The following is a 14,786-nucleotide window of genomic DNA, read 5'->3' as shown; positions in this document are numbered from 1 at the left end:
GTGTGCAAAATTGGGCTGGGCTCCCTTAGCCCACCTTTTCATGTGTGTGTGAATAGCCTCGGAAACTGGGAACACACATAGTTCCCAATCCTGGGTAGAACACAGTTTTTGATTGTGTGAATGACCTCAAAGTGTTCTTTTTATGCTGTTCATGTTTTGACACCAAAGTAGCAAGGTTCATATAGAGAATCAGTGCTTAGGTATTTTGTGAGAAGGACGTGTTAGGACCAAAGTTTAAATGAGTTTTTCTAACCCTCTGCTGCGTCTATACACGTAAATCACAACAGAGATGTCCACAACTTAAGGGAGCTATTCAGGAGGGAGGGTGGGAGCCGGTTAAACCTTCCCTTCCCCCCAGTCAATCCTTCAAATGTTGCTGGGAGCACGGACCATGCCCCCAGACAAGCAGCACTGTTCCAGGTAGTGCGGAGCTCCAGGGGCCAGGACAACACGTCCCTAACACAGGGTATCCTACACTGAACTGTGGGAAGTGCATTGGGGAATCCCCCCATCAGACAGGTGTTCTAGGCATCCATCTCTGTGTCTCCAAGGGCTGCATGCAGCCAGGTGAAAGGAGCCCTTGCTCCCTTAATCTCGGCTAAGAGCCAGGCTTAAAAGTGAGGTCTGGCTGGGCAAGAGTGCTGGGATCCACATTGATTTTGGTGCTCCACATGAGCAGCTTAGCCCAGGTTAGGCTGCTTGTGAGAACAGCCTCAAGGTTTTACTATTCAACTTCTAAACAAGAAATTGACTGATTATAATAATGATTACAAAATCTCAGGATCGAAACAGATAAACAAGAGATCCATTAATGGTGTTTAATCATCAAAACCAGTGAGAGCAGGTTAAGCCAAAAGGTTACCTGTAAGTATTCCTCTGCAGGGCAAAGAGCTGTTGGTCTTTGTGTGTATGTGTGATTTAGACAAGGAAAATTGTTATTTAGACAAGGTAGCTCCATCCCAGCAGTAGTTCACAACCCACTTCACCTGCTTTTAAGCATTTCTGGGTATGTCATTTAGTTTGGCCTTCAATAAAAATGACAATTTTAGAATAACAGTTTTTCATAGTAAAAGAGAACAAAATCGTATTCCTTACACTTTGGAAAACTGCCTTTAAAGCACTGTCTGAATCAAATTATATATCTAATTTTGTTATATCAGTGTCATGACCTTTGCAAGGGATGCCTTAAATTTAAAAATATTAAATACCCATTAGGGTATGTGATTATTGCAGTAACAGAATGAGGACCTAAATACATAATTGTTTACATTGGGATAGCATTTCCTGAGCCTGTACGCTTCTTACAAGTTTAAGGTGTAAACTAAAGTTTAAATTGAGTTGAAAGGGAGACAATGACCCAGAATAGCCCCTTAATATGCTAATTAAAAAGTGATAACAAGTGATCATGTGACTAATGGGATTGTTGCTGCTAATGGGTATTCACACTTTTTATAGAGAAACACACAGACCTGTAAAAGAACCAAGTGTGTAGTTTAGCAAAAAGTGTGCAGTCAGCCCAAGTGTATGGTTCAAACCTCTTGGAATTATTCTTCCCATCTTGAACTGTGATGGATGACATCATCACAAACTATGCCATTTATGTGTCCCTACAACTACACCCGATTTGGTTCATATTGGTCCAGGTATTGCGACATTAATGGGGGAGGACACACATATGCACATGGATTGCCAGATAATCTCATAAGCCTACTGGAAAATAGGCAAACACATGGGTGGGGACTGTTTGCTGGGCTTGATGATAGCAGTACCATGCCAGGTGGGGGTTTTACTGATTCCATGACAAAGCTCTATGCAGTCAAGCTCCATATTTATGAGACATTTAAACATTTTGCCAGATGTGCCCAGAGAAGCAACTTCCATGAAGCTGGAAGAACATCAGGAATTCTGCAGCAAATGTATGAACCATAAAACAAGTCCTGATTTATTACATTAATTAATAAAGTAGCTTTGCCCCTTCTCCAAGTGAGCATTCCAACATACATAGACATCATGAAGTCTTTTTTTCATGTAACTGGAAATTGCATGGATATCCTACAGAAGACCTATTGAAACGAAGAGGGGTTGTATCCATGTAATGGCCATATATTACACAAATATTAACTGTAATTAGAGATGCTGTCAGAGTTTAGAGTTGGGGTTTGGAAATGAACTCATCTAACTTGAAGGTCTCAGAGTTCATTACAAGCTGAGTACTAATCTCTCTGAAGTTTGATCCCAATTACCAACAGGCGCAGACAACTACAATTCCTGCCTCCTCCTGCTGCCCATTTTCCTTTCCCACCCCAAATGAGATGGTGGGAGATTCACATCAAGGACCTACACTAGGCCCCAGAAACTGGTATGCAGTATCCAGGAGGCTTTCTATCTGTAGATAAGTTTGGATAGGAAAGGCAGGGAATAGTGGGGCTTGTGAGCAGGGTTTGGAGGCAGGGAGTTTCCCTAGGTCTGCTACAAATAAAACCCAAATAACCTAATTTAGAGTCCATTCTGAATTGAGCCCAAGGAGCTTGCCCAACACTAGTTATAATAATGGGAAGTGTAACATTTCATGTATTCACTATATCCCTGTGCTATTGGTCAGTGAAAGATCAAACATATGAACATTTGCCCAAAGAGCTTTATCAAGAAATACTATATAAAATATTCATAGTAGAAGTGGTGGTATTACAGTAGATAATCTCTTAAAAAAATAAAAAGCATATATTATTGCTGTCTAACAGCAACAAATCACATAAAATAAGCAAGTACTCATATAAGAAACAGGTACTAACAGGTGCAAACCGGTTTGATATTGAACCATTTCGCACTCAAACTGGGTTGATTCGAATGTCCGACCTTAAACCGAACTGGACCTGGTTCAGTATAAGGTCAAATCAAACCTCTCGGGCCAATTTTGCCTCAGTTTGAGGATGGTGGGTGCCCGCGCATTAGTATAATGTAAAAAAAAGGAATTGCCATCACCAGCGGCCTTGGGGGCAACTGCATGGTCACTCAAGTGGCTCATGTGCATACATGGCAGCCAAGAAAAAAAAGACCAATGTGCACCTGAACAGGGCCGAACCAGGCCTGGGAGACTCAGTGGGGAGGCTGATGGGGGAGAGGGAGCCGCTGGAGACTCCCCGACGGCTGCCACAGCACCCTCAAGACTGGTGGTGGTGGTAATTTCTAATTTAACACTACTTTAATGCCCCCTGCCACCTTTGAACCAGGCTCGAATTCAAGCTGGGCCCTCCGTTTGAGGGGGCAAAACTGAAAATGCCCAGGCTGAATCCGGTTCAGATTTGAACCGAACTGGGCAAACCAGTTTTGTGAACATCCCTACCAAGTACCAATGGTAGAAATTGTGACCAACAATGTCTTTACTACCCACCCCCCATATCCAATTGGATTTAAAAAAACACTACTGTTTTCATATTCATTTTATACCTACTAGGTATAAATAGGTATAAACTGCTAGATATTAGACTACTGTGGCAGATGGTTCCACAAAGCAATTTGTTTCCACTAATGTCAATGGAAGAGGAATACTATAATACGATAGTATGAATATTTATATACTGCTTTGAAACAAAAGTTCTCAAAGTGGTTTACACAGACCAACAAACAAACAATAAGAGTAGAGTGACAGGCATACCAAATAAGCCAAAGTACTTGGATTTAAATCCATTTAGTCCAATGGGACTAAACCAATTTTAAATCTAAGGATCTGGGCTTAACTGGGTTGTGATTCCAAGCATGTATTTAAGAATTCTATGTTTATAGAATCTTAATTATCATAACAAACATCACCATTCCTGCAGATCTTGGGGATTCATGGAGAAGAGATTCTTAGAATTAAGCTATTGTGAGCAACGAGCTGGTCCCAAGCAAGATTGTAAATGTTTGCTAATAGCAGTGATGGCTCCTGTGTAGGGGCAAAGTGGGCACAGCCCTTCTAAAGATCTCCACCTGCAGCTGCCATGTTACTCATCTAACTATAATTTGCAGGCATCATCTTGAATTCAGTAATATATGCATCTTCTCTATCTCTCAGTACACTATTGCTCCAGGACCTGCAGTGTGTGTGGCTACGGTGGGCTCCAGCCTCTGTGGCCCTGATGGTCAACATTAGCATAAGGATTCCCTCCCCAAATTTAATATTAAAAAGCCTCCTGGCCAATAATCAGCCTTTTGTTTGTTGTCATAAGGTGGGCTAGTCCTCCAGGAGCCACTTCCAGGTCCCCCAGGAGCCTCAGCCAATAAGAAAAGGCTCAGCTATGATTGATTTACTTGACCACTAATCAGGAGCGCCTGGAGGCAAGCACAGTTTTTGAAAGGGGCTGGAAGGAAGCAGGAAGCCCCATTTTTATTAGAGAAAGCACATTTTGTGAAATGTGATCGTGCAAAATGGGGGCACACAGTCTGTAAGCAGATGGAGTTCAGAAAAGGTAGGAGCCCAACCAAGCCCACAGAAGGCATTGGATTTCTCCAGCATTTACTGGGAGCTTTTCTCTTGTCCTTTCCTTTTTTCTGTTTTAGAATTTAACTAGCAAATCTTAGTAATGTTCAGAGATCTAGAAAATGGCATGAGAAAGGGATGGGATATGGTGGACTGACACTTCCTCTGGGGAGTTCTTTTCATAACAAACAGCTACCTCTGTTCTTCTCCCTTGTTCTGGGACTTTAAGGAAAGACTTTTGCTAGCTCCCTCATCTTTCTCTTATTCTCTCACCTAACAGGAGGGGGGGGATTTTTTTAGCTTTCAAACAGAACATGGTATTTTAACTGAAATTACTAACTGGACAATAACAAACTTAACCTGTCAGAAATGTGTGTCTTTAATACAAAAAGACTTGATTTTAATTTTTAAGAATTCTGATATTATTGTGTTCTATTTATGAGCAACCTAACAGGTACAACATGGAAACCAGGCAAGTCCAAAATAGTCAAGTGGCTGCACCTCTCTCTATAGTCCTTATACCAGTTTTTGTTTGCTGCTGGTTGTTGTTGTTTTGTTTTTTTTTAGACTTTTTTGGTGAATAGTTGTAGTATTGAAAGGAGAGATCTTCAGCATAAATTTTTCGATCAGGTCTATGATCTACATGGCTTTAATTAATTAATTAATTAATTTTTATACTGCCCAATATCGAAATCTCTAGGCGGTGTACAGAATAATGCTCAAATCTGATAAAGTAAATGTCGCATAGAATTGCAGCCAATTCCATACAGTTTCCAAGTAAAGCCTTAATTAACTCATGGGGACTTACTCCCAAAAAACTGTTGGGGCCATTCACACAATCTACTGGGTGGGCGGGTGGGAGGCTTCCCAAGCCTTGCCTTTCCCCCCCAAATGATCCTTGGAAGCCTGGTGAGAGCACGCTCTGCACTCCCACATGATCAGCCCTGCTCCATGCAGTGAGTGCGTGGTTCATTGTGGGGATCCCCCCAGTGAAGGGCGGGTGCCCGTCAGTGCTTCAGTACAGTTGAAAGCAACTGGCGCTGACATATAGGCAAGTAAATGTGGTTAAGGAAGCACTCACTCCCTTAACCTTGTTTAAGAGCCTGGCTTCTTAGCTGGGTTTGCTTCTGAGGCACTGCAGGGAGCCAGTAGGCTCCAAACCCCACCCCTCACTTCAGGTGGTGTTCTTAGCCTAGTCCTGCATGGGGAGGAGAGGGCTGAGATTGAAAAGAAGGGTAGAAATGGAAGCAATGCTGATAGAAGGGATGGAGCTACTGAGGAGAAGAAGCGGCATGGAGATTTTAGAGAGAAAGAGAGAGGGAACATTGCTACTTTCCACAGTGACACCTATAGTTCCTCAGTGATGCCTACTAGTCTAAGGCTATGATTGCTTTCCTTGCAGCCAGCTGAAGGGCAAATCTAGCACTAAATAGCCAGCTGCCAAGTGCTGGTATGAATGATGGAGATTTTGGTTGAGACAAGTAAACAACTTTACAGACTGGATAAAACCACGGGCTGGCGATTGCCCTTTCTTTTTAACTTGTCTCAGGGTTGGACCTGCTTACTCTTAACCCCGTCTATTGTTACCCCTAGCTCCCCCCTTCCCTCTAACCCCTGCCCCAACAGGCAGCTGCCACCACTGGTTAATAGTGGGGGTGTCACTATAATTGAGCAGATGGGTTCAAAGAACCCGGGCCTCCCAGCTCCTAAGAGCCCCCCAGCTCCCCCCCCTGGTTTTTCCATTATCTCCCTTACTCTGAGGGGCCGCCAGGGAGGGGTGAACATGGGCCCCCTCTCCCTTAGCTACGCCCCTGGAATAGCAAACTTTCACCAGGGATTGTTATTATTGTCTCAGCCACTTTGGACATATTGTTTGCCTGTGGTTTCTATGCAAGTGAAAACACTGCTCAGAATCTTGATTAAATGGCTTAAATTTATCTACATAAAAACGCAATGCCATAATTTTCATATTTAACTAAAATTCTCCACTGCTTCATTAGTTTAGCCATGTGGGAGAGTATTGCAGATATCTGTAAAAGTTATTTTTGAAAGACTTCTAGTGATGAAAATTCAGTAACTTTCTGTACCTCTTCTCACCATTTCTAAATTTACACCTCAATTTTTTTAATTATGCCATTAAAAAACTTTAAATCCACCATACTAAGAAAGGTAGCTAATATCCTGCTGAATTAGTTCCTTTCTACAAAATGTAAGCGAACATTTTTTCACTCCAAACTCCAGGAGAAAGGATACAATCAGCTTCTACAGTGGGGTTAACATTAACTTTCTCCTCAGTTTTCTGCAGGCATAGAAATATGCCTTAAGAGAAATCTATCTGAACCTGTATTATTATCCTTGCTTTACAGTTGGGGAAATAGAGTCAGAGAGGTTATATGGAAAGAAGGATGGTCATGTGGTTAAAGCAGAGGATATGATGGGAATATATCTGAGCTCTATTTCTGGCTCTGCCTTGGGGGTGGGGAAAGGAAAAAAATCACTAAACCTCTCTGTCCATGATTCCCCCATCTGTAAAATGAGAATAATAATGCTTACCTATCTCACAGAGGATCTGCAGGTCTTATATCACTTTATAATCCACTTTGAGATCCACAAATGGCAAGGCCTAGAGAGGTGGAAAGCATCACGGTCATTACACGAGTAAATGTAAGAATTGAGAATTCTAGGTCTTGAGCTCATACTATAGATATTTTTAGCCATTTCTATTAAAGTCTTGTACAGTTTCCTCATTACTGTTCACTGAAATCAAGTCAAGAGGGTAACTTTACATCCAACCCTTGGGTTTGATGGCTTTTTGCTTCATTTTTTAAAAAAATCAATCATTAGCAAAGTTAAATAAAATTGCTACCATATTTGCACAACAAATTTGGTTTTGTAATAAGTGTCTACGGGGAGGGGGGGAGGATTAAGAATCTGCACACAGGGGGGAAAGCCATTTAAAGATATTCAGGCTTTTTCACCTTAGCACATCTCTTCGGGGATAATACAGATAGTTTTGTTAAGGCATGAATTATGCTATTGTATCAAAAGCAATATCTGTCCAAAGGGCTATTACCGGGAGGAAAAGGTTTTAAGAATTACAGTGAGACGACAGATTGCAGTAACAATCAGAAACACAGCACAGTATATACTTTTGGATATTTTCTTTTTCTAAATATGTGCAAATTCCATGAATATCAGTGAGTTAAGGGTGTATACACACATGCACACAAATATCGGTTATCTGAAATGGGATAGCAGGGGAAAAAGAAAGAAAACTGGCATAAACAGAGGAGTTAAATCCTACAATTTTATTTAGTGCAGTTATAGACCAGATTTATGGTTAATATTTTATACAAATAGAAAATAGAAGCTTAAAGAAGCGAATCAAGGCACATCCATAATAAAGCTCTATCCATTTACCCTGATCCAGAACAGCTTTTGCTCACAAGACTTTACTGTGTATATGGAGCTCCCATAAAGGTTTCCCAAATTTCTCAAGAGACATGTATGGAAGATGTGTGGGCCATCTTATTTATGTATTATTTATTGTTCTATGTAAACAGCTTTGAGAACGTGAAGAGCGTTATATAAATAATCCATCATCGTCATAGTCGTCATCGTCGCAGTGTATTCCTATTACTAATATTGGTGTTCCCTGTGGTGTTACTGTGAAGGAATGTGCCACAATGTACACTCCATGTATTAACAGGAATGCTCAAAGAGCTTGGGATTAGAGGTCTTAATGTCCTCATCTTATTTTACCTTTCCAACAATGCCCCCCTTTGGATGTTGTTATACAAAAATCTGCATTTTTTTTCCATAGTGAACCATTACGTATTTTATAGCAAAATATATATACAGGCAAGAGTTTGGTATAGGCAATCATTGCCAGGATGATCCCAGAGAGTAGGAAATACAAAAGGAAGCAAGGATACCCATAGGAACATTGAAAGCTGTCTTGTGTCAAGTCAGAGCATTGGTCCATCTAGGTCAGTACTGTTGACACTGACTGGCAGAGGTTTTCCAAGGTTTAGGCAGGAATCTTTTGCAGCCCTACCTGGAAATGCCAGGGATGAAACCTGGGCCTTCCACATGCTCACTGGGTGATACTAGGCCAGTCATGTATCTCTCAGCCTAACCTACTTCACAGATTTGTTGTGAGGATTAAAAAACAACAACCATGTACACTGTTCTGAGCTCCTCGGAGGAAGAATGGGATATAAATAAATAAATAAATAAATAAATAAGCAGATGTTCTACCACTGAGCTATGGCCCCATCCCCTAAGGGGAATATCTTAAAGCAGTGGTCATATGTAGTTACCCATCCAAATGCAAGTAGCAGGGAACCCTACTTAGCACAGAGAACAATTCATGCTTGCTACCACAAGAGCGACTCCCCATCCCTTCTGTTACTAACTTCTATTGATATGAGGCTCCTTTTGCATGTACTTGCTGCAGACTATCAGTTGCTTCCCACACTATTAATGTATGAGAATATCAGGACAATATATGAGGACAGCCTCCCATTCATTGTTGCCTGTCCTCCCAGCCTGGTGGCAATTAGATAGGAAGGAGCCACATGATTGGTCTTGATGATGCGGTTCCATGACTCATACACATACTCAATGTATGTGCTTGCGCAACAGCTAAATTGTTCCCACACAGGGTCCAACTACAGAACAGAACTCTTTAAAACACAGCTCATATTTTCACAACCTGATATCCAAAGCCTGTTCATAAATAAACAAAATATCTGTGTGTCTAGAAATATTGGGCAATGGATTGAAATCTATAATCACAAGAATACCATACGTGGAAATCTATAATCACAAGAATACCGTACATGTGATAAAAGGCCAGTTTGTGGCTGACCTCATGCGAGTAAGCTAGACAAAAGCTTACTGCCGTTTCAGTTTCCTTCCTGCCGTTTCAGTTTTCAGATATGCCATCTTCTAGATAGGACCAAGCACCAGAATCAACTCAGGCGAACCCATCAGCCACAAGGGAAAAGCTCAAGGGAACCCATCAGCCACAATTTAAGTATTTGGTCTTGTACAGGTTTGACACTCATAATGGTACATTTCTATTGTCCTTCAGGGGCTCTCACCTGGTGGTAGCACAAAGAAATATTGCAACGATCTCCCCAAGCACTGAAGCAGGTGACATACATTGGTGTAGAGCCAGAAGCCAATAAGCACCAGAAGCAGGAGGTTTCAAATTATCATTAGGATTAAATACAGAAGCCTGTTTTTAAAAGTGCTGAGCATGTACAAAGGTAATGGGAGACAGCAAAGCTTCTTTTTATATGATGAGTTCTTGGGGACTCATGCTTCCAAAAATAGATCAGGGCGGTTTAAAAAGAGAAATAACAAATAAATAAGATGGCTCCCTGTCCCCAAAGGGCTCACATTTTAAAACGAAACATAAGATAGACACCAGCAACAGTCATTGGAAGTACTGTGCTGGGGGTGGATAGGGCCAGTTACTCTCCCCCTGCTAAATAAAGAGAATCACCACGGTAAAATTCAGTCCTGAACCCATCAAAAGGGGATTTTAGGTAATTTCAGTATATAGAAAGCACAAGGATTGTGCAGCCCTATATACAATCAATGGGGTGGTGGCGGGAAGGATGCCTGAAAGTCCATGCCCAATTTCTATGAGAACCGGGACAATCTGTATGTGTACCTGTATGTGCAAGTGTGTGCTGACAAGAGTGGACCGTGCAAAGGATACGATGCTGTCAGACATAAATCGAGGGAAGCCAAGGAACCTTTCCAGTACCATTCAGCTATCCAAATAGAAGCATTTAGATACTAAACACTTCCATTGTTTAATGGGAAACAGAGTTTCTGCAGGATTAAAATACAGATGTCAGGTATGTTCTTATCCTGCTCACCACTGGGAAGATAAATTAGCTTAGAACTTTAGAGAAAAGGAGGAAAGCTATCATACACCAACAAAGCTATCATACATCAACCAAACCTCTATCCCTGAGCTCAGTATTTTTGAAAGTTGTAATGAAGTGAATCCTCCTTTTAAAATTAAAATTGGGCTATCAATAATCACCAGCAAAAAAAGTAAAAAAGAGGATTTTCTCCCTTCAAGTGTCATTTAATGCCTTTTATCTTTATGTTGAAGTCATATTGACTAATGATCCTTACATTTCCTCTGATGAAATGATATGTGCTGGAATGGCTTAGGAATAAACAACGATTATTACTACTACTACTGTAAGAATAATAGTAAGGCTTCATATACTTCATAGTCATGTAATATACTGCTTTTCACATACACACACAAAATCAAAGCAGTTTACATTGAGAAAGAATAATAAGGAGAAGATGGTTCCCTGACCCCAAAGGATTCACAGTCTAAAAAGAAACACAAGATACAAACCAGCAACAGACACAGGAACAATGCTGTTCCGGGGTTGGAAAAGGCCAGTTGCTTTCCCCCTGCTTATGTATTTATTATTTGTTAATTTTATTATCTTCTTTGTTTATTTATTATTTATCTATGTAAACCACTTTGGAAACTTGTGTTGAAAAGCAGTATATAAATTTTTGTTTTGTTTTGTTTAATATAAAAAGAATTGCCACTTTAAAAGGTGCCTCAAGTGGAAATATTTCACCCAAGCGACATAGCTTGCTGGACTTCTAAGCAAAGAAAAAATTAGCTCCTTAGAGTGTGCCATTTCCCCTTAAAGTTGCCATTTCCCCAAAATTAGAGTGTGGAGGATCCCACAGCTCCACAATCTTAGGCTGCAAAGAAGCCTCACAAGTCAAAGGGAGTCCTTCCCTGTCTGGATTTCCCTGAGCAGAAGAGTGACTTTCCCCTTTGTTATCCCATTACGATATCCTCAGCTTTCTTTTCATCTACCCAATGTCTCCATTAGGAATGATTCTCAAACCTACAAAACCTTCTGAAAATTCACATCTAGCTGAGTCGTCTAGGGTTGTGAGGGGGTTAGTATGTGTCCCCTCCCCCTTGAATTTAAACTTAGAACCATCAGTCACTCACTGTGATGTCTTCAATGACTTTCTTGTGGAAACAGTATCTTGTATTCGGGGAAAACTGGATTCCACAGTTACTGCAGAGTATACCATATAAGTAGTCCAGAAACTATGAGTGGTACAAAATGCAGCAGCAGCCAGACTGGTTTCCGCAACAACCCAAAGGGACCATAAAACACTGATTCTAAAAGAACTGCACTGGCTGCTGCTATGTTTCTGAGTGAAATACAACGTGCTAGTTATTAGCTATAAAGCCCTCAGTGACTTGGGTCCAGGGTACTTAAAAGAGCTCCTTCTCTGTCATGAACACTGCTGCCTATTAAGATCACCTGGGGAGATCCGTTTATGGTTGCCACCAGCTCATTTCGTGGTGACTCGGGATTGGACCTTCTCTGTGGCTGCCTCGGGACTCTGGAATGCGCTGAAATAAGAGCATCTCCATCTCTGTTTGCTTTTAGGAAGAACCTCAAGATGTACCGGTTTTCTCAGGCTCATGAAATTGTTTTAACTTTTTTATTCTGTGGAATTGTTTTTACTCTGTTTTATATTTGTGTTTTAATTTTTGAACACCGCCTAGAGATACACATATCAGGCAGTATATAAATATGATAGCTAGCTAGCTAGCTAGCTTTTCATCAGCTGAGCCTGGCTGACCAATTATAAGTTCGCACTAGATTTTTAGTTCATAAAATTTTGGAGGGCATAATGGAGGCAAAGTTGCATGCTTACCATTTTATGCTGTCCATTGTGCAAAGTTAGCTGCTTCTTTTCCTGATTGCAGCTTTAATGCCATTTTAAAAAATGCACACACCTCAAAATCCACAGGGGATTTTTCATGATGCAATTCAAGCTAATCAAGTGAAAAGTGCAATGACATCATGTAGCCAAATGAAAGTAAAGCCAGCAAGCATTACTCTCAGATAAATAGGATTCCTGACAATCAGCCCTAACTACTTGATTACTTCCTGCCCTCACTCTGAATGGGCTTTATTCCTGCTTTGCAAACTAACTTACCAAATAATCAGTGAAATGGAGGAAAACGTGTGCAGAGGGGAATGCTTTTTTGTATCCTAATTTTGGCTCAGTTATAATCAAGTAAGCCTCACAACATCAGGTCACCCTGTTCCATATTGCTACAACAAAGCTTTGGCAACAACCAAATTAGGTTTTTGATACATCAGGGAAATTGTATTAGCATGAACTGTTTTTTGGGGGGAGGCGTAGAGGGGAAGTTTAGTAATCTCGGTGAAATGTAAAACCGTGAAACTGTTCTAGTGCTGCATGAAGATTGCTTAAAAACACTTAATCTATAAAATTGTGCTCTCAGTTAATCAGACAGAAGACTTTTTAAAGGTATATAATGAGCCGTTTCTAACGGGCAGTGAGAAACAGCAATAGGATTTGTGGGAAGGAAGCCCTGAAGAGCATACCTCTTGCAGACATTCCGTTGTCTTCCCTTGGGCAGGTGGATAGCCTGCCCAGATAAGCACTGGCTACTGCCAGGAGCTGTGAGGGTTGGGGTTCTGGGGCACATTGCTCCACCCCCCAGAGCTGCAATAATGCACCGCACACAAGTGTGCGGTGCATTATGAAGAACCCCCTCCCCGAGAGCTCCGTAGTCTGTAAGTCGTTGCTGCAAGCAGCCACAGCTGACAATTTAAAAAATGAAGTTTCTAACTTCATTAGCACTCTCCTAACCTAGACCAAACAGGTTCAATGTCAAACCTATTTGACATCAAACCAATTTGCACATCCCGAGTAGTAGGCACAATACTGTGATGGACAGGAGAAATGGTTACAAGATGACACATAGCCTCACATGCTAACTAAATCCTAATATTTTGGTCAGAATCCAAAGGTCTCCTCTTGCATGCAGAAACAGGCTTCTGGATGTGGAGAAGCACTCTTCCTTGTACAAAGCACTAACACAAGTGATCTGAGTGAAGAAAATGAAGCCACATCCATATATTCTCTTCCTTATTCAGATATACTAGTGGCTATATATACTTGTTTTAGGTCTTGCACAGATCTGCATACATCTGCATGTGTTTTTCCCCCTTCAACTTGCTGCCTGCTAGGTGCATTTCTACCTTTTATTATGGCGCAAAAGTCCTGCCTGGGAAAAGAGGACAGATGGCAATCTTATAGTCTATGATAAGATTGCAAAGTACTTGATACATGATTTGTTCTCTTTAAGATGAATTCTCCAAAAAACAGCTTGGCACATGGTGGTGGTGGGTTGATGGAATACACCTGAAAGCATCTGAGCTCTTGCTCCTGATGACAGTTTTAATGTCTTTGTCAGGAAAAGGAGCTACGGCACCATGTCACTGTTTGGGGTTTTGTACAGTTATATCAGGTGTTTCTTACATGCATACATGGAATTATCCCTGCATGGAAATGTGCAGTGTTGTTCTTCACACTATTCCTTCTGTAACAGTGTCAATGAAAAGCTGGAGAGAATAGCTACTTTTGCTGACGCTATAAGAATGAAGTTAAAAATAGACATGTTACCACAATTTTCAGAGTTCGCTCTATATAGAGCACCATGAGTAGCTAACCACATAGGAGAAGAGCAGGAAAAAATGAATAGAAGAAGTATAATGAGGACAGGAAGGGAGATGGTATGGTGGCTGGCTGCATGATGAGGAACTGAACATGACCAGGACTAAGTGTATGCATACAGCTCAGTAATCCCTAATAAACAAATATGGTTCCAATTTCCTGGTACCTACTTCTAATAAATCATTTCCCCAATTTTGCTACAATTTAGCCTCTGGTGAGATTTTGGAGGTGCATGTTTTTTAAGAATACAAGTGTGAGTTGCAAGGATTGCCATTGTTTGGATTTCAGCTCCCTTTTCCAGGTCTTTAAAAGTGAAAACATTAGCATGAAATATATATTTCACGTCTAGTAAACATGCTCATGAACATGAACACTAAGACATTACATAATACACAGAGGCCATTCACACAAGCATGCAAAACCAGGCCAAGGGAGTCTAGCCCGGTTTTGCACGCTCGTGTGAATCACCAGGATCACGCCTGATCCCGGCAGCTACATGGCGGCAAACCCACCTAAGAAGCCTCCTGCTAAAATGAGGTTAAGGGAGCAAGTGCTCTCTTAACTTCATTTTTAAAAATTGTGTATCAGGTGGCACACTCGGGGTGTGGGCCATCTCAGTAGTAGTAGTGTGCATGGTTCGGTCCAGGCACACTGTAAAAGACCTCCAAACCGGTTCGGAAGTCCGGCGGTCCGGAGGGGCGGGGCATGTAGCTTTAAGGGCGGGTGGTAGTACTTCCCCCCCCACCGC

The 14,786-nt window shown here is 41.3% G+C and overlaps 1 protein-coding gene across 6 annotated transcripts in view; it reads right to left on the bottom strand.

Moving 5' to 3' along the window:
- PCDH10 (protocadherin 10) overlaps window positions 1-14,786 on the bottom strand; it is a 66,856-nt gene that overhangs the window by 9,016 nt on the left and 43,054 nt on the right. For 3 of the 6 annotated variants that reach the window (XR_008308209.1, XM_053254036.1, XM_053254044.1), the window contains one exon: window positions 7,013-7,082. The exons of the other annotated variants lie outside the window; for them this stretch is intronic. Coding sequence is in view for 2 of the 3 variants with exons in the window: in XM_053254036.1 (XP_053110011.1) it covers window positions 7,048-7,082 (35 nt within the window). In the remaining variant the exon portion in view is untranslated. The remainder of the gene's footprint in view (window positions 1-7,012; window positions 7,083-14,786) is intronic. 6 annotated transcript variants of the gene reach the window in all.

Source organism: Hemicordylus capensis, chromosome 5 (assembly GCF_027244095.1).
Source record: "Hemicordylus capensis ecotype Gifberg chromosome 5, rHemCap1.1.pri, whole genome shotgun sequence".
Lineage (NCBI taxonomy): Eukaryota > Metazoa > Chordata > Lepidosauria > Squamata > Cordylidae > Hemicordylus > Hemicordylus capensis.
The sequence above is the reverse complement of the archived record's forward strand: the minus strand, read 5'-3'. Positions and strand labels throughout refer to the sequence as shown.